This window comes from Oenanthe melanoleuca, chromosome 6 (genome assembly GCF_029582105.1).
Source record: "Oenanthe melanoleuca isolate GR-GAL-2019-014 chromosome 6, OMel1.0, whole genome shotgun sequence".
NCBI lineage: Eukaryota > Metazoa > Chordata > Aves > Passeriformes > Muscicapidae > Oenanthe > Oenanthe melanoleuca.
In genome coordinates, this window is record NC_079340.1 from 4571385 (window position 1) to 4598451 (window position 27067).

The 27067-nt window shown below is 42.0% G+C and overlaps 2 protein-coding genes across 5 annotated transcripts in view; one reads left to right on the top strand and one right to left on the bottom strand.

Moving 5' to 3' along the window:
* The window catches only part of HERC4 (HECT and RLD domain containing E3 ubiquitin protein ligase 4), a 28402-nt gene extending 23420 nt beyond the window's left edge, over positions 1 to 4982 (top strand). For all 4 annotated transcript variants that reach the window (XM_056494707.1, XM_056494708.1, XM_056494710.1 and 1 more), the window contains 5 exons: positions 217 to 283; positions 471 to 553; positions 2904 to 3087; positions 3578 to 3680; positions 4517 to 4982. In XM_056494707.1, coding sequence (XP_056350682.1) covers positions 217 to 283; positions 471 to 553; positions 2904 to 3087; positions 3578 to 3680; positions 4517 to 4725 — 646 coding nt within the window. In that variant the 3' untranslated portion in view covers positions 4726 to 4982. The remainder of the gene's footprint in view (positions 1 to 216; positions 284 to 470; positions 554 to 2903; positions 3088 to 3577; positions 3681 to 4516) is intronic.
* A 6575-nt stretch (positions 4983 to 11557) lies between these two features.
* On the bottom strand, positions 11558 to 27046 carry SIRT1 (sirtuin 1). Its single transcript, XM_056494516.1, has 9 exons — positions 26597 to 27046; positions 24169 to 24285; positions 23066 to 23307; positions 21678 to 21830; positions 20481 to 20628; positions 18028 to 18107; positions 15585 to 15771; positions 14319 to 14876; positions 11558 to 13538 (listed from the first exon to the last, which is right to left on the bottom strand). Exons 1-9 carry the CDS (start codon positions 27033 to 27035, stop codon positions 13246 to 13248), a joined length of 2217 nt encoding a protein of 738 aa, XP_056350491.1. The 5' UTR covers positions 27036 to 27046; the 3' UTR covers positions 11558 to 13245.
* Positions 27047 to 27067: the final 21 nt, after the last annotated feature.

Below are 27067 nucleotides of genomic sequence, written 5' to 3' on the forward strand. Positions count from 1 at the left end.
AGATAGTTCTTTCTTCACCCCCTGGGATATTCATAAGGAAATGATTGTTTGGAATTTCCTAGCACTACACAAGGTGCAAGTCAATAAGACAACAAATGAAATAAAAGTAGAAGGATACTTCTTAAATTTGAATTATCAAAGCATAAAGAATACTTCAGGAAAGTCAATTCATCTTTTCTTTCCCCTGGTGCAAGTATTTTGTAACTTATTTTGCAGGGGAATGCAACAGCTACTGGACTATCCAGAGGATGACATAGAAGAAGCATTTTGTCTTAATTTTACTGTAAGTTTTATGTAGTGTTTGAAGTATGTCTTGCCAAGCTCACACCATGTATTTTAATTGCCTCTGATGGAGTGTTTGAACAAAAGCATCAGCTCCTCTATCTGCCATTCATGTTGCTGTTAACTAAGTGGTGGGAGGAAGTACTTTATGCAATAAACAAGATTTATATCTTTTTTGTTTCAAATAGATCACTGTGGAAAATTTTGGTACAACAGAAATTAAGGAGCTTGTTCCTAAAGGTGCTGACATTCCTGTAGTCAAACAAAATAGGTGAGTTCTGTGGGTTACAGGGTATTTAGTGTTGCTCTCTGCCTTGGGGGTGCTGCTGGGCTGCTGTAAATACCCTTTGCTTGTGGAGGCAAAACTTGGCTCTGTTCCCAAGCTCTTCTCACACGTGTTGTTAAAAAATAGCGGTTGTCTTGTAATGACACAGACAAGCTATGGCAGTGCTCAAGACAGGTTTGGACAGGGCTTGGAGCAACCTGGTGTGGTTGAAGATGTCCCTGCCCATGGCAGGAGGTCAGACTAGATCTTGAAAGGTCCCTTCCAACCCCAGTCATAAGCATTTTATAAGATTAAAAATGTTTGTGGTTCTGCTGATGCCTTGGAGTGGCTGTCTAGGAGAGAGGCTAGACAAAGGTAAGAGAATAAAATGGGTTTTTATGAAAGATAAACCCTGGGCAGCCAAAGCCTTGCACAGGCTGCACCCAAGGTGGATGATGGTCACCAGTTTTTCAGACAGAAGTTTGGACTGATTGCATTTGAGGGATTAATCCTCCAGGGGTTAATTACAGCTTCAGGCAATGAAGTCATATTCTCCCAGTTTGCTCCCCCTCAATTCACTGTTGTTTATACTTTTGGGGGCCTGAGGCTGTAGGGTGTCCTTGGATCACATGCCCAGAGGGATTGTTTTGTCCAGAATGTGAAGAGAGTTAACTAACACTTCATATGGAATTTAGGGCTATGCACTAATGCAGTATAGGATTTAAAATATAACAGCTAAAGTCTTAAAGCATCACTGCAGGAAGCTACATATCATTGGAATTTGGTGAGTAATGATGAGAACTTTAATTTAAGGGCCAATATTAGAACTACTCACTCCTACATGATTATTATTTCAGGGAGGTCTTCCCTTTGCAGAGTAGATAACATTGCATAAGTTAGTCCAGTGTTACTGTCAGGAGAGTGTGCAACAGGAGGGCTTTTTCCTCAGTCAAGGATTTTGTAACTTATTTGTAAAAACAGCCTTTCCTCCCCTTTGTTCCCTTTCTGCTCCTGGAGGATAGGCAGAACATACCTGGTGGTGCTTTTATCCCCTTTTTGCAGAATTTTCCAGTCTGTTCTTTAATCTTTATGAATTCTCTGTGCTTGTACTTCTCCCAGGGTAAAGGGAGAGTTGAATGGAAAGAGCATACTCCATGAGAACTGAATGCACATGGAAAACACTGTAGCTATGCAGTTCTCTGTGTAGGTTTGATGTTCTGTCACTAAATGACTGTAGAATTGGGGTTGAATTATGGGAAAAGTTCCAAAGTGTCTGTGCAATGGCTTCTGCATTGTACTACATGTTGTCTTGCAGCAATGAAGATTTCCTCTTTCTCGAGCTCTAAATATTCCATGATGCTTCAATTAATTTTATAATAGAAATTAGTTTATCAGTGTGACTTTTTCCTGGAGCAGGCTTGCACTGTTAGTGTTACACAAGTTACCTGTCCCTCTGTAATTACACAGCATTGATGAGGAAGATCTCATGGAGTGCTGGAGGGGAGGAGCGCATCACCACTTGGGTCATCTCCAGCATTTTCAGTGCAACAGCTTTAGTAAACATGTCAAGTAAATGTGTTTGTGTGATTCTGTAAATGACTGGTGGCATTACTCAAGGACTGGGGGTGGTGGTGTTGAAATGCATTCTCTTTCCACAGTGAACATGTGTTGGTAGGATAGCTGTAATGTACAGCTTAGGTCACAGTGCAGAAACTAAACAGTGTTCACTGGCATTGATATCAATAAAAATATCATAAATACTGTATCACATTGAGAAATTTTAGATCTCCCTTAAGTGCTGCTGAAGATGTTTCCAGCAGGATCTGAGAACTCCTTGTACCTAAGCACAGATAACAGGCCATCTGTTCCTCTGTATGCCAGCTCCTTGGCACTGGTCTTCTTACTGTGTAGCACTCAAATGTCCTTTTGAAGTTGATTTGCATTTTTAGTTCAAATATGGTAATCTTTTTAATTAAAAAAAGTAGAACAATGAGTTTGCTTAGTGGCTTTCAGGACACTCCCTGGAATTCAGGCCTTCCAGCATGTTGCCAATGAGTCCAGTTCACTGCAATGCACACAAATAAGGGAGATGCTGAAGTGCATAACATTAAATGTTCATGCTTCTCTGTTGCAGACACTACCTTTAGGGGTGTGGTGGGGGAATACATTCATGTGCAATTTTATCTTCACTGTGGTTGTAACATAAAGCAGACAATACAATACATTAGGCTCCTTGTTGCTTCATTTTCTGTGCTCTGTTCTATACAGAAATGGCTGCTGCTTTATTGGTAGAAGGATGACATGGACTGCTTCCTCTTTATTTCCTCAGCATAATTCTTTCTTTCTCTTTGTGCAGGCAAGATTTTGTAGATGCATATGTGGATTACATCTTCAATAGATCTGTGGCTTCCTTATACAGTGCATTCCATGAAGGCTTCCACAAGGTGTGTGGAGGTAAAGTTCTTCAGCTCTTCCAGCCCAGTGAGCTGCAGGCAATGGTGATTGGGAACACAAATTATGACTGGAAAGAGCTGGAGAAGGTAAGAACCATAGTTAGCTATTGCTTTCATAAAATTCTGATTTCAGGGTGCCAAAACTAGGTGTCCTCTTGAGCTCTGTCTTAATTAATGTGATTCCTGTTATTTATTGACATCTTAAAACATCAGCGAATGAAGATCCTGAAATATTATTTACCTTTCTGCTTTAACTTTTTCCATCTAATTTCTGAAGGAAATCAGGCTTAGAAGAGAGGCAGAAAAATCCACAGAGCCCAGAGGCAGCTATACAATCTTTGATATTGGACATGAGAAAGTGAAGTGGTTGCACATAGTTATTAAAAGTAAATATTCTTGATTGCCAGAGCTCAGTGAGACTTGGTCTCTGTTGGGAAACAGCTGGAGAAAATTGAGTGAGGATAGTGGTAGCAGTAGTGTGTCACTTGCTGTACACAAACTGCATTCATTCTGCTGCAGTATCAGCTTATCCAAGGGTTCTGTTCTGTGCCATAACCCCATTTCCTGCTCATTTTAGAATACAGAGTACAAAGGAGAGTACTGGGCAGACCATCCTACAATTAAAATATTCTGGGAGGTTTTTCACGAGTTGTCTTTGGAGAAGAAAAAACAGTTTTTGTGTAAGTATTTGAAATTACTTCACAGAAGTTTCTAACTGAACAGGATCACTGGGATTTCAGGCTCTTGCTATAAGAGGGCAGATGTAAGTATTTGTAGTGATGTGATGAACTGTTTGGAAAAAAAAAAGAGTCATAGTAGAAGAAATGGATTGTGAGCTTGTCTCTGATTTTCTTGGGGGTGTCCTGAGTCATTCTGGGTGATGGGTAGTTACAGATCTCAGTAGCTCAGAGCAGCATTAAAAAAAAAAGAAAAGCCAACTCCCAAAACACCAACAACCTAATCTGCTGGTGACATTTATTTGGTAGCTAGGATATTTTGACATAGTTCACATCCTCCAGGTTTTTCACTACACAGAGATGGAAATTTGGATTTGTCACTGTTGTAAATCTATCAAGGTACTGATGTAAGTGGAAATGTACAGATAAAGTAATCCAAGCTTGCTGTGAGTGAGGATTTGCTTAGAATGGATCACAGGGTAGTTTCCAATTCAGATAAATTACTTCAATTGAACAAACTAATTCTGTATTTACAAGATTCTTGGAAATGCTCAGTAAAGATACAGCCAATAGATTTTTAAGTTCTGTTGCATGAAAAGCTTTATAATATTTTTTAAGAACTGTTTGGTTTCATATACTGAAATTAAATACTTTCCTTTATGGATCACTTGTTGTATTACAGTTACAAGACAGGATTAAGTCATTATTCCCTGTTTTCCAGACTTCTCAGAACTTCATGGGAAAAGCTGAAATGATTAAAAAGGCCAGCAATGATTAGAAATGCATATGTGACACAGACAGTCTTCAGCTAGTCACAAGCCTTTGTTTTTCCTTGGCAGTGTTTCTGACAGGCAGTGATCGGATTCCAATCCTTGGGATGAAGTGTCTGAAGTTGGTCATCCAGCCAACAGGAGGAGGAGAGGATTACCTGCCAGTAGCTCACACTTGCTTTAATCTGCTTGATCTTCCAAAATACACAGATAAAGAAACCCTGAAATCTAAGTTGATCCAAGCTATAGACCACTATGAAGGTTTCAGTTTAGTATAACTTGAGAAATGAAAGTTCTGTGTAACGTGGGATCATTAAGTTTTTGTGTCTTTCTTGTGGTGGTAAATTCAGTGGATTAAGTGATGCAGTTGATAATATAACTGATTATTTGCAAAAAATGTTCAGTGGTATGGATATTCATGGGAGCCAAAAAAAAAAAAACATTTCCAAAACTGAAGAACTGTCTTAATACAAGCCTCCTTGTACAGAGCCATGTGGATTTTGCCATCTTACAATAAAAACGAGAGTATTGTGAATGGGAGTCAAGTTTCACTAACAAGAATTAACATTTCACCTTATGCAAACAATTTGGCGTGTGAGTGCATGAGAGACCTGCTTCAGTTTTTCAAATCACTTAGGAAGAACATTTAACTCTTTCCCTGATAAATTCACTTGGTAACTTTTCATTTTGTAAATAATAAATTTTTGTGATAAAATAGTTCTGTTCCAATAGCAGTATGGTTTCTATTGCTTGTAATTGAATATGAGCTTATTTTATGGCTTTTAACAAAAAAAAAAAAGTGACTACTCTGATTTCTGAAGATATCTATTTTTCTGGTTTGTTTTAAGAACCTTAATAATGAAAGTGATTGTTTAAGAGACATTCATCTTCACCATGTACAATCCATGAAGCAGTCACTTAGAGCCGATACAAAACCGCATCCAATGGCATTTTTAATATGTGGATGGACAAGCTGACTTAAACACTGTTTTATTTTTGAGAACTGATTCTGTAATTAAGTGGACACAATTATAAGAGAGGTTAATTTATCCTCTGAAACCTCTGCAGTCATGTGTCAAGAATACAGCTTAGAAGAAAAAGATGCACCAGCCAAGTGTTGCTGTCGAGAGGTTAAACGTTTATTTTTAAATGCTGAAAGCGTAGTTTATGGTTTCTAATAGAATTTTCACTTTTTTCCAGATAAATGCATTTGAAATAACCTTTAACACCCCTCTCCCTTTTTCTTAAGATTTTATTTTTAGTATAATTGCCCTGAAACGATTGTGCTTAGCTGGACACTTTCGGATTTGACTTTTCCTTCTCTGGTTAAATGCCAGATTTTGTGGTGTTAATGCATATGTGACTTGCAGCTGTGAAACAAATATTTATTTTTTTTAGATTTTTAAATGCAGTGAAAAAATTCAAGCTATAATAAAAGACTTGAATGAAAACCTTTGTTGGTTGATGTGTGTGGACGCTTGCAGCATGCAGAGTTCTTCAAGTGGAGAGCAACTTCCAATGGATTAAATTGGAGAGTACAGCTAGGAAAAGCAGGGAAGTGCAGTCATTGTAATAAACTGTGTAACATCCAGTTTCTGTGCTGGCAGTACATATTGATATAATACAAAAGAAAGGTCAGTACAGTTAAAATCAGTCTTTTTCCTTAACACTGTTTTTGCAGCTTTCTCACACAGTGTAACCTGTTAGTGATTTCTTTGTGTGCAGCCTGTATTCCATCTTTTCCAACATTTGTTACCTGGCAAGACAAAACAAGAAACCAGCAAATGCTAAAGCAGCTTAATCTCATTGTACGTGGAAGAAGGAAAAGGAGAAAGGAAAAAGGGAAAAAAAAAAGGTGTTATGCAGTCATTTTTCCAGGTAATTCTAAACCACCATTTTTAATTATGTAGCACCAAGATTGCAAAGGTAGATATTTAAAAACTAGCAAGTGACTAATGTAAAACTAGCTTTTTTTCCTTTTGTATTATTGCGTGTCCTATGGGAGTCCTGTTTCATTTGATGCACACAGTTGGTGTTCAGTGAATGAGGGGCTTTATGTGAATTGTGCAGGTCCAAGTGTGATTTAGTGCATGTCATCCAAATCCAGTGGTACATGTCTGTCTTTCATTGCCCTGTGAGACATTCCCTGGTTTTTGCTGCATTGGATTTTTAGTCTGTGTCAGTATTAACCTGAAGGATGACTAAAGGGTCAAAGAGAATGACTTATTCTGTAGAGGAGGGCTCAGAGGCAGAATCCAGGCCATAATTCACTTGCCCATTTCTGGTGCCCAATTTAGGCTGCACTAACATCATAGATGTCCTTCATTTTGGTGTGCAGTTCTTGCTGACTAAACTGCTGTGGCAAGTGCTCCATGTTGCTGCAGCAGTGTCTCCAGCATGAGGCAGACACATTTCTTACTCTCTTGGAATATGAATGGACATGAGTAAGTGTTGGGTAGAGCATGGTGGTGCTGGAATGGTATGTTTAGCATCCCCTGAAGAGCCCACTAGCAGAGCAGGGCTAGTGCCACTTTCCTCAGGACAGCATTCACCTGGGAATTCTCACTGCAGCTCTGGCCTTGGCTTTGCTCACTTCTGCAGGAAATGGAGCTGGGTCCTACAGTGCTGATGCTCCTGATTGTCTTACAGGTGTTTGTTCATTCTGTGCAGGAGGGCAGTGCCCAGCTGTAGCAGTGGGCTGTGTAACAAGGTAAAGGACTTCTGTGTAGTACCAGAGCAATTAATAGTTGTGGCATTACTTGTGTCAAGCACTTGAAGGCTTTCTGCAGTGCTTGTGTTGCCCTCTGTCCATGTGACAGTCACATCAGCCCTGGGAAGCAGCTCTGCTGCAGTTGTGCCCAGAGGAGTGGGCAGATCTTTCTCTTGCTGGGATCAAGTATCATTTTGCACACAATATTTGATGCTGTGCAGCATGTAAGAAAGGGGGAGAAATCCATTTTATGTGTAGCTGAAATAGCCATGATGTTAGTGAAGAAAGCCTAGAGCCTTCCTTTTCCTCAAACCTTCACTTATTCAGGAAACCTTGGGTACCACTGTTTAAAAGGGTAATGAAAGCAACTGGGGAATTGTTTGGGCTTCAGTGGGAGCATTTTACAGTAATTAATTTTTTTAAAGTATTTTTTATTTGCTAATCAGATTAGCATTTGATAAAGATTCAGAATTCTCACGGAGGAGAGCAGTTGCATGTCAGACTTGTATCCACCTCCATCATGACCACTGAAGGAGACTTGCTATTGCCAGAGCAGTGCAGTCATGGGCTGGATTTATTGCACCTGTCATGTTAGTACAGGCATGAAGACTGAATTTGCATGGCAGAACTACCCAGGCTTCTTGAACTACAGGTACAGCAGATGTTTGTCCCTCATTTTCCAGGGCAAAGCTAAGAACACAGTGTAGAACTGTTAATGCAGAGAGCCCTGCTTCAGCATAATGATTTGTCTCCTTTGGCACTTTGTGGGAGTTGCTATTAATGAGGTTGTTACTGATCATAGTTAGAGCTTCAAGCCATGGTATTCCCTTTAAGAGTGTTTATAAACTACTCTGAAGAGGGTTTTAATTCATAGCACTGCTCTCTGCTGCAATAAACTTGATTTATCAGTAATAAAATGAAGCTTAATGTAATGAAATGTAAATCACTATAAAAGAGAACTTCTTAAAGGCACATAAGGTTCTGCAGTTTAGATAAATGTAGATAGTACAGTTTTTAGCACTGGTAGAGAGTGGGAAAAAAAAAAAGTGGCTGTGTTGATTTTCTGTGTGCATCCAGAACTATGTATTTGTATATACTATGAGGAATTGCCTTACTCAGTTTTTGAAGGGGAGAAAAAAGAAGAGGAAAAACAAAGTTTTTTGTTTCACCTGACAAGTGTCAGGGTCCCATTCCTTACCAAGTGGATGTTTCTGACTTGCCAGGTTGGAGTGGGATTTGAGTGCACTGATTTCAGCCTACTGTTCTGGTCCTTCAATCTGCTGTTTGTGTTTGTGTTGGTCAGGTCTGGAGCAATGGCTTCAAAACCCTTAGCTAGAGCTTGAAAGGTTTAGAGCATCTTCTGTCACCTGCCATCAGCAGATTAATACAGCAGCTGAGAGTCCCAGGAAATCCCCTTGGCTGTTTGCCTGCTCTGTGTGCACAATTCATCAATGAACTAACTCTCCCAGCCATCATTTCTGTACACTTGAGTTCTCTGTCCATGTGACTGAGTCCTCAGGTTTTTTTATTTTCTTGGGGAAGGGAGCCTGTTTGTGCCTATATATATCATTTTTCTCTGTGCTACTGCCTCTTACACTGACCCCCTTTCTGTGAGTTTGCTAAAACTTTGGAGCTGCAAACTTTGCCTGCCTATTTCTGCAGAAATAGTGAATGACAAAGATGTGTTATCTTCTAATCACAAGGCAGCTAAAGCAAACTGACAATAACAGGGCCTCTAGAACTGTGCTGAAATACCATATCTACAGCTCTGCTGGTCTAAACAGCCTGAGTGCCTGAACATAACTATTGACTTTACAAAACAACAAAATAAGGTGTGGCAGGTGCCATGAGTGTCATCAGGGCCCCCTAATGTTAGCCAGGACAGCATTCAGCATCATTGTTTTTGTCCAGCCAAAGTCACATCAGTTTCACATTAGTAAAATGAGGTTTGGGAATCTTGTTCCACATAGGAACTACCAGGTTTGTAATTCCAGTGTAGTTGCTGTGTACAGTGCTGGTGAGGATCTTTATCTCACCAATGCTCCAGACTGGTTTTACCAGCAGGTCATGAATCCTCACCTGTGCAGTGAATGTCTGCAGGTGTTCACTGCTTCCCTCCATGGTCCTGATTTTGTGAGGAAACAAAAGATTAATGTGACATGAAGACTCAATTTGAGTAGGATGCAAAAGTCAAGTTTCCTTCCCTGTTTTGAGCAAATACAGCAGTGTTGTCCAGGAGAAGGAACAGTTGGCTAACTGTAGCTAAGCACCAGCTGCCAGTGGAAATTGTATCTGCCATGTCTTTGAAGCATTTCAAAGGTAAAACCGAGGTAATATTCTGGGCAGGATTAGACCACAAAGGCTGTGTGGGTGCACCTGCTAGCAGCAGAGTTTGAGTACTCCAGGGTGCAGCACCTCCAGGAGTCTGAGGCTGTCCACTGATAAGGGATCCTAACGAAGTGCCAAGATTCCATTAGGGGTAAGCAAAGGGGGAGGGGAATTGAGATAAGGAATATCAGCAGTATCTTTAGATGGGGAAGCAGCTGGAGCAGCCCTACAGCCTGAGGTGTTAATGCAGAGGTCAGGCCCTGCAGGGATTTCTGGCAGTGCCCAGCAGGGCATGCTCAGAGTTTTAAAGTCTGGAGCCAGGAGGGTTGTGATGCTGCACAGGGTCTAAGGCCAAATCTCCATAGCATTCAGCGTTACTGTTGTGGTCTCTGTGGAGCCCAGTGTTGGGAGCTTCTGCAGGATCCAGGGCTTCCCCCGACCTGCTGGGGGAAGGAGGGTCCCCCTCAGCCCAGGCTTGTGCTTGGGAGCAGGGCTCTACCATTGGAAAGAGTGGTGAATAATAACTAGTTAAAAAAAACATGGCCGGACAACTAAATCCCACCTAAAGGTGTTTGTGTTTTGTTTCTAAGGACTTTGTGTTTCTTTGTAACTCAGCTTGTAATTTGTGCGTGGTCTCCACAGTGGTTGCTTTGTCCAGGGCTCTGTCCCAGGTGATCGTGGTGCAGGAGCCTGGGCTGTCACTCCAGGGCACATGGGAGTGGGGCTTGCAGGGAAACAGAGTTTCTCTTGCTCTGTGTGAGTAAAAATAACAGTCCCATGGTCAGAGAGTACTTGGGGTTGTGTCCCTTAAGAAAAGACCTGTGGTGGTGTAGCTGCTTCCAGCATCCCCAAGGCAGGATGGATGGAGGCTCTGGGTGTGCCTGGCTGGGGTTTCTTGGGCTGTTCTTTCCAGGGTTGCTGTGCACAGTTGGAGCTGCTGTGCTGGGTTCATCTGGGGCACAAACCCTCTCCCCCTGTAGCCCAGGTGCTTCCAGAAGGGTTTAAGGAGAGGGAAATAAACCTCCAGGAGCTGTGGTAGCCCTATCCCATGTGAATTTGCCCAGCTCCTTTCCAAGGTCCCATGGCAGAGAGCTGCACAGTCAGTGAATGGTGCTTTGCTTCAGTGCCTCTGCTTTTCTGAGCCTTGGGCCTCATGCTGGGGGAATAATCAGCAACTCTTTTCTCTCAGTGCACCATTATTAGGATTATTATTACTATTATTTTCCTACTGAGCCCTAAGTCTGTGTCTTCTTGAAACTGCCCAGCAAAGAGTAACTCAGGGTGCAACTCTGTGACTTCTTGAGGATTCACAGCTAGCTTGAACCAGTTGTTACCTAGACATGGCCAGTTGTTTTAGCCTGAAATTCAGCATTTTGCACTGGGTTTTATTCTCCAGTCACTTTGCAGATAAGTCTGTCATGTAAATAAGTGCAACTGCTCTTCAGTTTGATTCTGGTTCAGTATTTAAGCATAGATTACTGAGCTTGAGCTCAGTATAATAGGAGACCCAGACTCCCTGAGTCTTCCTGTTCTCACTGTTTTCAGTTTGATTCTGAATGCTGATTTCATTAGAATTTTATGCTTCTGTAGCCCCTCCTAACTTTATGTTGACTGTCCCTTTGTTGTCATGCATTTAGAAATACTATATACTTTCCATAATCAGATACACTAATTAAAAATGCACTGAATTCAAGCCAGATCCATAGAAAATGCATGGCCATTAAGAAGAAATTATGACAAGATGTTTAAATCTGTGCTGCTTTAAATACTTTTGCAAAGTCATCATTGTGTCTAATGTACCAGAATAGGCTGGAAAGTGGCTGGGGAATGGCAAACAAATGCTTTACTTTGCTTTCTTTTCAGTGCATCTATTCAATATAAGTACTAAGGGCTATGATGCTTTCATAGGGTGGTTATGTAAATTATCATAAAAATAAGTGATCTCCTTTTTTGAGATTGTACAAATTACAGCTGGACCTGGACATGCTCTGCCATGCTTCCAGACAAATTTCATGCATTTCATCTTTGGTAAGTTTGTAAGATATAGCTAGAAAATTAATAGAAACCAGAAATCAAATGACGATTTTAATAGACTTTAGAACAGAATGTACGAGTATAAAACACTGGTTTTGTATTTCAAAAGTTGCAGGAAGGTAGCCAGTCATTTTAAACAGTCTTCTACAAAACATATGCCAGTAGATTACATAAAAGACACTATATACAATATAAAAGAGCAGAAAACAATCCTCACTGTAAAAATAATTTAAAACAAAGTATTTCAATTTAAAATATCTCCTATAGCACAAACTAATACATTGTGACATGCAAGTGAAAACTAAACATATTGCATTCTTTAATGTAGCCAAATAAGAGCTGTATTAAATTTGGACAATGAGACAACATGCCAACATTTCCCGATGAATACAGGAGGCTGTTCTTAAATATTTATTAAGTGTTGTATTATGTTCAAAGAACAGCTACTATACATCTTCCAAAATGTAATAAATATTAAAGCAAAGTATATGAATAATCTACATCGTAGAGTTCATTTGGGCCAATGTTGAAAAAGTGGTTGATAGAAAAATGCTGTTTCACTGACTACTGCACTGTGCAATTGTACAAAATAGTTCTAAAGGCTTGGAAACAATCTGCACTTGAACATTTGCAACATCCAGGTTTAAGGCAGCCTAGCACTGGAGACGGCAGAGTGGGAGAAGCTGCTTTGCCTTTCGTATCCAAGGTGGAGCTGGCAGCTGGAGGAGGTTCCCAGCTGAGGCAGGAGCTCAGGCAGCTCCTTAGTCCGAGTGGAGCTCCCAGCACTGCAGTCAGTCTCTCCCGGCCCGGGGCAGCAACAAGACAAAGGAAGAGCTTTGCTTCTGCGCCTTCTCCCGCGGGGAGGAACGCTCTCCTGAGCTCTGTTCCACAGGGAGCCTTGGCAGTTCCTCACATGCTATTTATAAAGCCAGCTGCTCTAGATGTGCCCGCTGCATACAGTGACAGACTCTGACTGGGGGGATCCTTTTCAAATGCCGGGTTCTAATTGCTAAGGAGCTAATGGCAACAACGCTTCACATCCACAGGAAGTCATGCACTCAGCAACCTAAGCATGGTCACAGCACTTCTTGATCCATCTGAAAACCATTGGATTCCTCAAGTGCCGCTGTCTTGTTTCCATCTCGCTATCTGCTCGCAATTATGTCTCAAACATACAAAGTAACTGCTAAAGCAAAAAAATTAGCTGCCACCGTAGGTCTTAGAAAATGCCAGTGTTTAATGACAGACTAGGTGTGAATGAAAGGTTTAGCAGAAGCGTAAGATTTTAAATAAACCAAAGTGTTACAAAGCAAGAGGTGTGAAAATACCATTCTTTGGTCTAAATTAGCTGTTCCCTTTATATTAGTTTAACATTCCAATGGCTTTTTCAAAACTGCTTAAAAATAATATAAGCTGAAATTTATTAAGCAAAAATATGTATTATATACATGGATGCCTGATCAGACAGATGAACTTAAAAGTGAACATAGTGACAGTTGTTTAGATAATCCTAGTACCTTAAAAAAAAAGATGAGTTAGTGTTGAGTGCGCAGTAATAGATTTTTATTGAAAAAGGTAGAAAACTAAGCATGAAAATCTGTTTTAGTTATTTATAAACACTACATCTGTATGGTTCTGTTGCTCTAAACTCAGCCGTAAACATTCATTCTGACATGCCAAAGCTCCTAATGCTGGTGGAAGTTCCTGTGAGCAGTCAGCCATCCCTTCACAGCGCGTCGCTGGGCTGCTCCGTCCCTGCAGCTCCCTTCGGCTCAGCTGATTCCTCCTGCTCGGCTCCATCCTCCTCTTCCCTCTCGGGAGCATCCTCATCCTCTATGCCATTGTAGAACTCCTCCATCTCGCTCTCATCCTCCACATCCAAGCTCTGGCTGCGGCACGAGCCGCTCTCGCTGCTGCTGCCGCAAGAGCTGGAAGAGATGATGTCGTCCTCAGAATCCGAGTACACCTCAGCACCGTGGAAGATATAGCGGTTGGGTGGCAAAAACAGATACTGAGTACCTGCAACAAATTGGAACAGTCAGGGCCAGGCTGAAGTAATGACATAGCATGAAACTGCACTTATGTCCATGTGTGTGTATTGATTATGAAGGACAAAGAAATGCTTCACTGGAAAGCTCAGCGTTCCTTCTCCCCCTCCCTCTGGCACCAAAGAGGATTTATGCTGATTGCTCAGCAGCCTTTTTCATGGGAGCACATTCCCAGCTAGATTTCCTCTACCTGTGACAAGAGCCCTGCATGGAGTATCAGCAAAGTCTAAACCCAGCCTTTCCTCTGGAACATTGCACCTGAATTCCTGACTCCTTACATCAGTTACCCGACTGCACTCTGGAGGGCTTCCTTGGAAAGTCTAAACTTTCCTTAAAAACATGCCTCACTCCAGCTGTGAGATTTTTCTTGTCATGACTTTATCTTCCAGCTCTACTGCAATACCAGATCATGCTCTACCCTAACCAGCTTCTATTAACTTTTCTGAAAATGCGTTTAAAAATGTTACAAAGGGATTGATTTTTTGACACCTACCTTCAGCCTCCTAAACCTTGATCTTTTAGGTGAGGATGTAATCACTGATTTTAAAACCTATTATGAAATACAAAAAATGTTTCCTACTGGCTTCTCCAAAAGAAAGAAACAGTTCAATGAGAGTTATGTATACACTTGTCTGAACAAAAATAGCCACCAAAACCTACTGGCTCAAGAGTAACTTACTTATCGCTTTAAAGTCTAGCATAAACGTGTCAGCCAAAAGGATGCAAAATACCAAAAAGCATTAACACTTACCATCCAGCCTTTTGCTAATCTGTTCTTTTGCAGATCTGTTTACCCAACACTTCTTCAGTATTTCACTCTTTTCTTTATTTTCTCCATCATTAGATCCATTTTCCTTCATTGTTTCAGAGTTCATTAGCTCACTAGCAGGATTTTCAGGGTTCTCTGATGACACCTGCGTGTCCTGAAGGATCTCCTCGGAGCAGGTCCCTTTAGTTTCTGAGGCAGGCTCACAGTTTTCTACCTTACATGCAGGTGGGTGTTGTGACCCTGCTGCAGGATCAGGTGGGCTCATCCTTTCTGGTGAACTGGAGCCTTCTGAAATGTTCAGAGGGGTTGGTGGGAGCTCAGCCGAGAGCGCTTCGAGCTCCTTGTGCGGCCGCGGAGGCTTTTCTGTGATTTCCGAAAGTTTTACTGAGTTGTAGCAAAGTTTTGTGTACTCACTACCTAACCTCTGACACAATTCATTGATTATAACATCACAGTCTCCAAGGAGCTCCACATCAAAGTGTAGATGAGGCAAAGGTTCCCTATTAATTAAGATCTGAGGCACTTCATGGGGGATGGAACCTAGAGATGGAAAAGAGAATTCAGAATTCCAGCAGAGCCCTACTGAGAAAGCTCAGGCTTCTCTTCATGCCTTCACTTGCAACAACACAAAACCAGCCAGGTCAGGAAGAAGGCAAGGCAGTCCCAAATTTAGCAACAGTGATTGAGGTTGTAGCCTGGTTAGATGGGGTTTTCCCCTGCATTTTTTCCAGTTAAAAGCATTCCTCAATCACAGAAACATATGCACAGAAATACTGGCTACAGTAATATTAAAATACATTTAATACATAGTATTAAAAAGGTTAAAATTAGTACCATAATCTCTTCAAATTATGTTGACTTTGTGCATTTGTTTTATGTATTAAGTACACATGAGGAATATACTGCTTTTGAGATGCTTCCTTTCTAAAGCCTTCAAGCCTTTCTAAAGCATATCACAAGCAGAGAGAGAAATGAATCTTAGAACAAAGTCATTCAGGTTTAAGAGTAGTTTTTCAGAGGTTTTAAGTACCTTGAGATCTACCTGGAGTGTAGAAAAAGCACTCAGAATTTGTTACTTTCTCCATTTTGCATTTCAGCTTTACATAGGCAAGCAGCTTTCATCTTACAAAACGTGGTGCTCACTGAACTGAGCCAAAGGTGTTTTTTAGAGCTTGGAGTTTCTTAGCTAAGAATTCCACTTCTGATCCAATCTTTTTAAAGAAAGTATTACCAGAGACAGCCACTTACTTGGGATCAATGCTACTGGTCTTACTTTGAGCGAAGACCCAATGACAATGAGGAGATCCACTTCGTTTTTGTCGTACTTCATGGCACGGTGGAACTGCTCGGGCAGGTTCTCCCCAAAGAACACAATGTCCGGCTTCATGATAGCCAGGGGCTCCTCAGGGGGACAGCGGGGACAGCGGGGCACCACCTGCACAGACAGCCACTCTTACTGCTCTGCAGGCTGGCCTCACAGCTCTGCTTCTGCCAGAGACAGGGATGCTTCATGGCACTGCCTCGTTTCACTGCTCTGGGGTGCACAGGCAGCTGCACTGCTTACTCTGCCTGCAGCAACTGCTAGGGGAATAAAGCTACAGCAGCAACCAAGAGGGAGAAACCAGGCAGGTCTGTACCAAAGTCCAGCAGTTGTGCTCAACACCAACTGAGCACTCCTCCCATTTGACAGGAAGTTTAATCAGAGCCAAAACTTAGATTTTGCTGTCAGGTTCCCACTGAGGATCTGATACAAACCCTGTCCTAATCAAGAGACTTTTGTAGAGCTTTACCTGGAGTTTCTCCTCCTAAAGGTTACATGTGTTACACACACAAAGCTACAAGGCACTGTGGCTGGCTAAGAGCATACAGGACAAGGACAGATGCCAGAACTTGCTTGATCTCCATTTTAACTTTTCTAATTCCTCCTTAAATAGAGGAGAATCCTGCTTCACTGACAAAAGTGGACAGTAGCTGGGTTTGTGGAGAAGTAGATTCCCTTTTCTCCTGAGCCAGGGAGTTTTCTGATCTTTGGGGCCTCTTTCAAAGCTGAAGACTTTTCAAGATAGAAGAAAAGCAAGAAGGTGAGTGACAGATCTACAGAAAATACTGAACAATTTCCTTCTAACAGTTCAAGTCTTTTTGGCTGTAGTGTTAAAATATAATACTTCACAATAAATCCAAAGAGCTGCAATCACATAAAAACCAGAACAAGCTACAAATTAGAGCTATAAAGGTGTAAAGACATGTATATTACCTACTGCAATAGAAAAATACCTGAAAACTGACATTTAATTGCATAACAACTCCCTACCACACAGAGAACAGCTGCAGAAAAAAACCAATGTAGAATGTTTAAAGTTTAAATGAAAGAATTGGTTTCATGGATGCCTGCAGAAGAAAAAACTCTCCAAATTAGAAAATATCACAAGTAGAAGGTCTTCCTGTAGTCTCAAATAATCTTTCGCAAAACTTAAAGTCTTTGAACAAAGAAAAACCTTGTGGGATAAGAAGCAATTTGGCACAAGAGCTAGGAACTGATGTGGTGGAAACCTTCACCCTGCACCTGAGCAAGAGAGCATCCAATAATCCCACAGTCAAGGGAAACCAACTAAAGGATTCCCCAAAAAGGAGCAGATGGCTAGAATGAATCTTGAACTTTTTCCTCAGATCTTTATATATTAGAAAGAGAAAATCTAACTCCAGCCAGCTGGCTCTGGAGGTAAAGGAACAAAAAATATCTGTAGGATGTTCTTAAAAATAATATTCTTAATAGCAAAGTAAACCAAATTTCACATTCAGTATTTCAGGCTTCAGGCTTATGAGATTCACATTTCTTAAAGCTTTAACTCAAACATCTCTTCTGAAAGGCTTTCACTGAATTCCATTTCAAATGTAATGCCTGAAGGATTTACATCCCTTCCCTGTTTCTCATCTAAAGCTGCAACTGTGGACTCTGAGGCGTTTATCAAAAAAAAAAACCAATGAGCCTGCAGAAAGAGTTCCCTTTCACCTGCACAAACAAGATCTTTCTGATCACAGAATCATCACCTCTGTTCCTTCAAAAGAAAGGGAAGAAGGACAAAGGCAGAGAGTCTCTCCAAGTCAAGGTTCCTCTGCTGTGACAGAGCAGAACCAACTCCTGCCTTGGTCACTTGACACCCAGCCAGGGGGAGTTTGGAACATGGAATGGTTCAGGAGTCCTAAAAGCAACACCAACATCCCTTTTGAGCCTTGCTGAGAGCCTGCTCTGTGGTTAGCAATTTCTCCATATATCAGCTGCTGTTTAAACACATTTTAATACAGGTAAATGCCCAAAGAGCAGCCAATGTTATAAAGTGCTAAGAATGCTTTCTCAGTGTGACTGAATTCAGATCAGCACAAACCAGGTATATATCCAACTTTCTGCTTACCATTTAACCTCTATTTTTTATCAGAGGAGCCATTCAAAATGGACTCTTAAGGTTTTTGCCATTACCTAATTTTGCAGTACAGTATTTGAGTATACTTTTAAATACCAGAGGAAATGCTAAAATACAGAGAGGCACTTTTATGAAATACATGCAGAGATATGGAAGCTTTTAAAAGCAGATCTTGTAAGCAATCCCAGTGTGGTGGTTCAAGGTTTGGTTTGGGGTTTTTATGAGAGAATTATTGATTAGAAAGCTGCAGTGAGTTAAAGTAGATTTTTTACCTGATTGAAAATATCTCCTCGAACAACTTCACAATCAACTTTGTATTTACAGATCAGGCAGGAAGCTGTTGCAAAGGAACCTGAGGGGAAAAACCCGTATGGTAGCATCAGGATTTTCAGTCATTCAGATTTGGTCTTATGCCCAAGCTGTTTTGACAAAAAGGCTGTTATGTTGCAGTGCTACAGAAATCAGGCATTACAAAAGGTAATGTAAAATTAAGAGGAGATCCTTGTAATACTAGAAGTTGTTGTTCTTCAAGGTGTTAGTCAGCAGAAATCTTGTTTCAGGAGTAGCCATACACCACATGCATGTCAACACAAATGATTCTGTGTCCTGTCATTCCCCTGACCTGTGCAAGCACAGACAAGGAGCAGAGAACAGAAGCTGCCCTCTTCATTACACAACAGTGTGCTGCAAACAGCATCAGCAGCACAGGAACCCACAGCACCTCCACAAACTGCAGCACAGAAGAACTAAGAAAATGCATTAGTAAAGACTTTATGCTTTCAGGGTATTGTATCTGGGTAAGACAAAGAGAGTGAAAGCACAGAAAAACCTGGAGCAGATCATTTATGAGCAACTGGCAGCTGAGGTCTGCTGATCACTGCAGGCCTGCAAACTGCACAGCTGCTGAAACCTTGCTCAGCACTGCAGCTCCCCCAGTGTGAGGGATTCCAAGGACCATGGGAGCTATGACAGTTATTGGCTCATTCTAATGAGCTGATAGTAATAATTCAGAGCTTCATACAGCACAGTAGGGACATGTCTGTCAGGCTCGCAGACCCAGCTCAGAGTGATCTGCTGCCACCTCCCTGTAACTCTATAATGGGAATTATTTTTCACCATCAGAAGTCTGGTGCCCATGCATGAGCCATTCCCAGCCAGCAGGCCATGGCCTCTGCTCACACAGCTCCAGCAATGGCAAGGAACACAATCTAATTCCAGATGCACTGGCTGAATGCAAGAGCCATTTCAGATACAGCAGAATGCATCTCAGACACCACAGTTTCCATAGGAGAGCTGTACTGTAGGTCTGCAGTGACCTACAGAGATGGGTCTGAAGGTTCACATAAGAACTCCCCAAATCACTGCAAGGTTCTTTGTTAAATGCTCATTATTAACTTGTCATTGCCCCAGCCAGAGGAAAAAGTAGAATAAATACAGCAGTATGAACTCCCACAGAAGAGTTTTGGTTTCTCTTCAGCCACCACCATTAGGCAACAACCATTTGGAAAAGAGCAGCAGCTGTAGGTCAGATAAAGCTTGATGTGCTCAAAAACCACCTTTGCTGATTTCCAAAGGCCTCAAAATCTCCAAGTGCACAGCATGTTTTTAAAGAGTGTTTCATTCAGAATCCCCTTAAACCGGACAGACACTGAAGATGATCCCATTCCTGTAGTGTGCAACTGGAAAAATGGTGAGCTTGAGCACAGCAGTGATGTGCAAAAACCCAGCCACACAAAAAAAGTCTGTGATAAATGCCTCAGATGAAATGCCAACAAAAGAAAAGGTGTGACACAGGAAGCACAGATGGGAACCAGCACTGGGGCTGGGGAGCTGACAGCCAGATGCTGCTGTGTGCTGCTTGGGCCCATTCAGAGCACTGTGCTTGCTCTGCCTGGAGAATCAAAACCCACAAATCTGGCACTGAGCTAAACTTTGTAGGTATGGAAACCACGTGAGATTGGCCCCTGGCAGAGGTGCAATTAGATGGATGGGCCTTACAAACATGCCAGTGCTGCTTTTAGATGATTTATTTGTCTGAAGTTCACTAAATGATCCAAACATACAGTTTAGAAATAATTTTCTACATGCGTTTCTTGAAAGTTAATCCTTGGACTTTCAGCTTGACATATGCAAGTCCTTGGAAAAGGAAAGCATATGAAGCAATTAAAGCAATTCCACTAAATTAGGCCTCATAATTACAGAATGTGTATGACATTGAAGGGGCAACAAGATGATCTTCAGTTCAACTGAACTGGTGATTAATCCTCAGTGTCTTATACATGAGGTGGAGTCCCTGAAGTGTCAGGATATGTTAAGACTTCAGTGGAATATAACTTAAAGAGTCAGATAACACCCATTCCATTGATGGGCAGGGAGAGGGACCTATAGCAAGACTGGTTTCCATGTTATGTTCTCACACAGATCAAGAAGCACTAAAAGCATTTTAGAAATTGCAGTCTAAGCTTGTGCCAACAGGGTGTGGATCTTCACTGATACACAGACACTTCATCAAGCTCAATTCCTGAGAGGAGTTATTTCTACTTGAAACACTTCTGATTTAAATACGTAAGCCATCTAAAACAAAATTTCAGCATTTAAAAATCAGAATATTTGTTGGCAAGAGACAGGAATTCAAGGAAAGAAAGTTTAATTCCAACAGTGATTGCCTTGTCACATGCACCAGTAAATTGCCAGGGGGAAAAGAAGAGGAACTAAAGGCACTAACCATGACACTGGATTATCCTTTGGATTCCTGCCACCTGCTCCAGTGTGTCTATGTTCTGAGTATAGTTGCGAAGGAGTTTTCCTTCCTTATCCATCAAAGCGATGAACTTGTGGCAGAGAGAGGGCTGGAACTGTCCTGGGTAGATTTCCTAGGGAATTCAGAAGCACATCAGACAGTGGAAATGGATGGAGTCTTTAGCTGAGCTGGACACTGTCCCCAGAGGTCCCTCCCTGTCCCTCTGCCACTGCTCTGGCACTCAGCTTCTCTTCCCAGCACTCAGCTCAGCTCCTCAGCATGAACTCTCTGTGCAAGCTGGGATTTTCTTCTTTACACAGCATAAAAGCAACATTCAGATCTTTTTCTGGTTTTGAGAATTATGAAACAGGGAAGCTTTCTCTCCTTTGTAAGTGTCCTCAGTATTTGTTACTAGAAACATGTATTCTGATGGACAGAAAAGAAGGAGGAGTGAAGAAGTAAAAATTAAAAAGTATCAGCTAAATTGGATTTGGACTTTTCTGGTAAAACCTGTGTGTAGACAGGTTTTCAGTAAGTTGATTTTTTTTTGTTTGCTGTGGTGTTTTTTGGTTTGGGTTGGGTTTTTGTTTGTGGGGCATGGTGTTTTTTAATATTAAAACCCAAAGGAACTGAGTACACTGATGAGCATCAAAATTTATTAGTATCTGAGTAGGAGGCTTTCAGAGAAAGCCAAGCAGAAAAAGAATTAATTGGATTTTCTTTTCCACCCTTTGTAACATGACAGACCAGTAGTATGAATTGTGTGCAAAAAAGAATGAGCATAACCAGTGGTGATTGATTTTCACAAGTTCTTACTGGTCCTGTAGAAATTCTTATATATTGTGTTTGATTTTTTTTTTGGTCCCAAGGAAATTTAAGACTAAATGCAATTGGGTTTGTTTTCTTTTTGTTTCTCCATATGTCTACAGCTTCTACAATTCCTTCTTGTCTAAGAGATGTAATCACTGCTTTTGAAACTGTTTAACATTATTCAGATCTTTTCAACCATCTGATATAGTTGTGTACATCACAACCATGATATATCATGAACTTACAACAGAAACAGTAAATAAGCTTAAAAAAGAGAGAGAATGTTGCTGAACATTTCTAGTTTTTATCTGAGTTATGCATTTAAATACTGTCATCTTTCTTTATTGATCAAGAACTGTTGGAAAACCATACCTTTGCAAACTTAAAAAAGGGCCTGGGATCCTTTCTGAAGTACTCTATATCAAACATTGCTTGAGGATCTGGAAGGTCTGGGAAGTCTACAGCAAGGCGTGCATAGATGCCATCTCTGGATCTAAAGTCAGGGATTCCACAAGACACTGACACCTGAAATATATTTTTGCAATCTGAAATAAGTGCAACTACATATTGACTACAAAGTGTTGCTCTGGGAAACCACATTTCTGGATGCTCAGTGCTCAGAAACAATAAGAACAAAACCAGTCTGAGTTCTCTAATTTTTTTCTTTTTTGGTCCAATATAACAATTCCCAAATCACAATCAGGAGAAACAGCACTGAAATAAAATTTGACAAGTGGACAAAAAAACCCTTTAGTACAGTCTGCACAGGTAGTAACAGGATACCAGAACTTGCTTTTAGCACTGGAAGGTTTTTTTAAAATGAGAACAAAAGTTTAGAGCATTATTGCATTAAATGTAATTAATAATTGTTTGCTGATCTGCCAACTCATGCTTAGATATGGTGGTTGATATTTTAAATTTTCTTTTACATGCTAACACAGTAACAGAATAGTCTTGCTTTTGAAAAATATATTCTTTTGAAGAACCCCTTTTGATAAAAATTGTTTATTGACAAACATTGCTTATCAAAGCATTGTAGTCAATAAGGACTGAAATCACTGTCTCACACTACCCCAAAATAGCTTGGGAAGAGGAGGAGAAACAGGTGTACAGAAGTATGGAAAGAGCAAGACTGGGAGTGGCAGTGCTCTTCTAAAAGCTGATTTGAATTACTCATCTGCTCTGAATTGTGTCACACCATCTGTGTGTGAACAGAAGGAAGAAATGATCTGGTGCACAGGTACAGAGCTGCAAATGTACAGCACCTCAGGAATGTTCTTTAGTCAAACAGTGAGTAGCTTCATCTCCATCACAGAGCAGCACGTGCTCAAAGGAACATTCAGTCTGCTGAAATCTGAGCAAACTGTGCTGTGATCATCCTCCCCAACTCTTTTCTTTTCTTTTCAAATCCTATTCTTCTAGTCCCTCAAGCTCCATCTGGGATTTTAAGAGACTTCAAACCAAAACAGAGATCCACTGAAATTTTGTTTAAAAAAGTCATCTCCTTTGTCTGAAGACTAGGACAGAAAATGTTCTTATTCCATAACTCTTCTGCATGGAAGCAGCTGTTTACAAGTTTCTGTGTCTAAGATTACTTTGTTCTGAGAGGAGAGATGGTGTAATTTCCAAAAGCTCCAGTCCCTGCAGTGGACTGGACTCTTTTCCCCAGCACAGTGACTTGCTGCCATCCCTGCAAGCTGTGTTGAATTTTGAACCAACCTGTCTCCATATTGTCACACTGTCACTGCAGCAGTACCTACCCCAGCTCCAGTCAGGACCATGATCTTCTTGCACTCCTGCAGAAGTTTCACAGCATCATCAATGGTGTTAATATCTTTCCTCTTCTTCCTTTTTGGTGGCTCTGAAAGGATGTTTATCACTATCTGCCACAGAGTCATGTCATCCAGTTCAGGGGGGGGGATGGTTTCTGGCAGCAGGTCCTTCAGAATCGTCCGGGGGTCTGTACCTAACATGAGATGCTGCTGAACAAAAGTGTAGGGACCTAGGGAAAGTTAAAAAGACAGATATTTAACACAGAGGCAAGTACTGCAGATGATCATGGTCATTGTTCCATTTATTAATGCTTGCTAGTATGGTTTCATGAATCCAATTTAATGCTCCATTCATCAAAGCCCCTGTATTTTGGTCTAAACTCTGAAATGAGAGCTGGGCATTTTATTTATTTATCATTGTTTTATGTTAACCCATGAAGGATTTCATAGAAAGTCAGTCAAGTACAAACCCCAGTTCACAGCAAACTTAATCTCTTTTTAGACTCTAAAGAGTCTCCATCTGTATTTTCCCAGCATTTGGTATTTACAGGAATAAGCTGAAAAGACAACATACATATACTTTCCAGTGGCTTTATAAATCATCACTCTAAACAGACACATAGAGCCCAGCAATCCAAGAATTTTTGTTCTTTTATGGTCATCTAACACAAATTATTTCAGACATGATCTCCTCAAGCCATTAAATCAATTTTTCCAGAAACCCTCGAGATGAGGGCTCACTGTCCTAAAATCATACATAATTAATACTAAGTAGGCAAGCTACAGAAATATGCCATAAATTAGTTTAATTTAGTGAGTCTGTGTGTATCCTTTTTATAGGCATCATGGCAGGATTTCTATTCAAGAAAAAAAAAGAAGACATTGATAATTTTAATCAAAATACAGCAAGTTTCAAGGGGTTGATTTTTAAACTCCTTAAATACCATACAGAATTCAGCCAACACCTCTAAGCTGTTCAGAAGCACCAATTGCCAATATTTTTGCAACAGGAAAAATAATTTGAATACTGGGGAGGATTACATGACTGCTCAAAGGCAAAGAGCAACTAAGAACATGCTCCAGGCTTCTACCTATACGTGGTCTTGGGGTCCAGTCACTGGAACTTGCATGTGAGGCTCTGTCTTCTTCATCACTGTCACAGGAGTGAAAGCCATTGGCTATGATTTCATCACTGAGGAGGAAGTTATCTGCAAAACAGCACGACCAGGGGGTTACACTCCAGCCCAAGGGCACAGCATATCTTCAAACAGATCACAAAAACAAAAATCACATGCTCAATTGGCAGTTTTGTCACTTAGGCACAGAAAATGTCTATTTTCCTTCACATTTCTAGATATGCTTTCAAGCTGTCATTAGAGTTACTGCAGGGTTTGCTGCCTTAATGCTGGGCTTCAGGGGGCTGGATGCTGACCTTGGTGAAATCTCATTCTCTGAAGTGTTGGGCATTATGGATGTTTCACCTTAAGAAAAATCCAAATGTTTTAAAAGTATAATGTAAAATGTCATTCCCTTACAATTCTCACTGCATGCAGCTCATTAAAAAACTGGGTAAAATGAAAACAAGCCACCATTGCAGACAGATCTTTAACTAGGTTTTAAGAGCATTTTAACAGCATTTTGAAAGAAACCCACAAGTGCACATTTGCTACAAATTCACAGGATTTTGTAAGGGTGTAACCTTGCAGCTGAGCTGTATTGCTGACCACACACACCATTTATGATATTTCAGCTGTGACACAGAACACCCTCACTAAGTTTCTCTCGTCCCTTTGCCCCTGCAGCTGGGTTTGGCTCAGAGTGCCAGAGTCACCTTGGCTCAGCCCGTGGCCTGAAGCCAGAGTAACCCAATCTCACTTCAGCCCAGACCTCGATGAACGAGCCCAGGGCAGAACAAGGCACTTGTGTTACTGAAGGGGAAATCTGAATTCAACCTGAGCAGCTTATTAGAACTTAGACCACTCAGCCTTTTTTTACTGGCTTTATGAGAAACAGCCTCAGCACCTGTAGCTTCATTTGCTGAAAATCCAAGATACACACAAAGAACAAATTTCAAATTTGCTCTGTAGAGCAAAGAATCACTACAGTAGTTCTCAGTCTCCATCTGAAGAACTGAAGAATGCCCTGCACTACTTCAGCTGTTACTCCACTTGATTCTCAAATAAAGACCACCACAAAACACCATTTTTTATTCAGAGGTTGTGTTGTCCTTTCCTTTGTTGGCATAAATACTTTATTTTTTATTAGAACAGGAAGAGTTCAATGACAGAAATTTGTTGTTGGTTCTTGCTGTCTTGTTCTTCTGAGGCCACAGGTGCTCGTGGACACTATCTCCTATTAATCTACATATTTACAGCATTTCAGCTCTCGTTATGCATGAGGTCAGTGAACATACTGAGAATTCTGGAGAAGAAAAAAGTGCATTAGTACACATCGGTAACTGGAGGTGAAGTTTAACCTAAGCGACCTTTATGGCTTCTGTATCAAGAAAGCAAAGCTTACATTGTGAAAGGCTCCTCACACACAGGTCCCAGCGCCTGGGATTCAAGAAACAGTGACAGATACAAGCAGGATAAAGCAACAGTTTAAACTGTAACACTCCTTGGTGTTCCTCAAAGGACCAGACTGGGAAATGCTGGCCAGAACTAAGGCAGCCACAACGAAACACACCCGAGGCTCAGAGGGACCTGAGCAAAACACTTCGTCTAAGGCACTGGGAAGAGATCTTTGAGAGCTTTGCTCTGAGCTGTTCCAATGGGAGTTTTAAATACTGAGGCTGCTCCAGGGTTATCCTATACCTGTTCTTTTTGGGTTGCTTTTACAGAAATTTTCTATAGAGCTTTACTGAAAAGATAAAATATCTTTAACTGCATTCCAGGCTAAAATGTAAAGACTGTACTGCAGAATGCAGTGACTGCTACATTTTAATAAATCTTTCCAAAGCACTGCTTTAAAAAAAAAAAAAAAAAAAAAAAAAAAAAAAAAAAAAAAAAAAGCCAAAATTAACAACTCCAACAAGAAACAGCTCAAACCGGACCTGTCTGTACTGGGAGGTACTTTCGCAGTGATGCTGCCCACCAGTACAGTTCAAATATGATCTGAAAGAAACTTTTTAGAAAGATTACAGTTTAGTTGTGTGCTGCAGTCACTGAAACTTTAGCCAAGACTGTCACTTGCAGCTTTTTAAAGAACTGGTCAAGACTGCTGCCCTGAGCTTATGTACAAGTTTCTAAGCATCAGAAATAAAACAACGCGGCAGAGATTATGAAAAGGAAACCCAGCTGATGATTATCCATTTTTAATAACTTGTCGCCAGCAGCACAGCAGAACAAACGCGTTCCGGGCGGAGAGCCGGGCGCTGGCGCTGCGCAGGAGGCGCCGGCCCGGAGCGCGGGGGCGCAGCGCCGCGCTCACCGCACCGCGCCGGGCCGGGCGACACCGGGGCTGGCGTGCGCGGGAGGGAGGGAGGAGGGAGGGGACAAGGGAGGGGTCGGTCCTCACCGGGATGCGGGGCCGGCGCCGCGGCCGCCCCGTTCGAGCACTGCGCCCGCCCGCAGCCCGGGGCCGCCTCCGCCGCGTCTTCGCCGGGCGCCGCCTCCGCGCCCTCCCCCTGGTGCCGCCGCGGAGGCGGCTCCGCCCGGGGCAGGCCCCGCAGCGCGGCCCCGCTGTCCGCGCCGCTCCGCGCCGCCGCCGCCTGGCCGCCGTCCTCCCGCTCCGCCCGGCCGCCATCGGCCGCCGCCGCCGTCGCCTCCTCCCCCGGCGGCTCCGCGGGCGCGGTGGCGGCGACGGGCGCGGGCGGCCCCGCGGCGCGGTCGGAGCAGAGCGCGGGCGCGGCGCTCCCCGATCCGCGGCGGTGCCGCTTGGCCGCGGGCTCGGCGCTGTCGCTGCCGGGGCCGGCGGGGCCGCGCGGGCGGAGCGGCGCAGCGTCCCCGTCCGCCATCTTGGCGCCGCCGCAGCCGCCGCCCCCCTCGC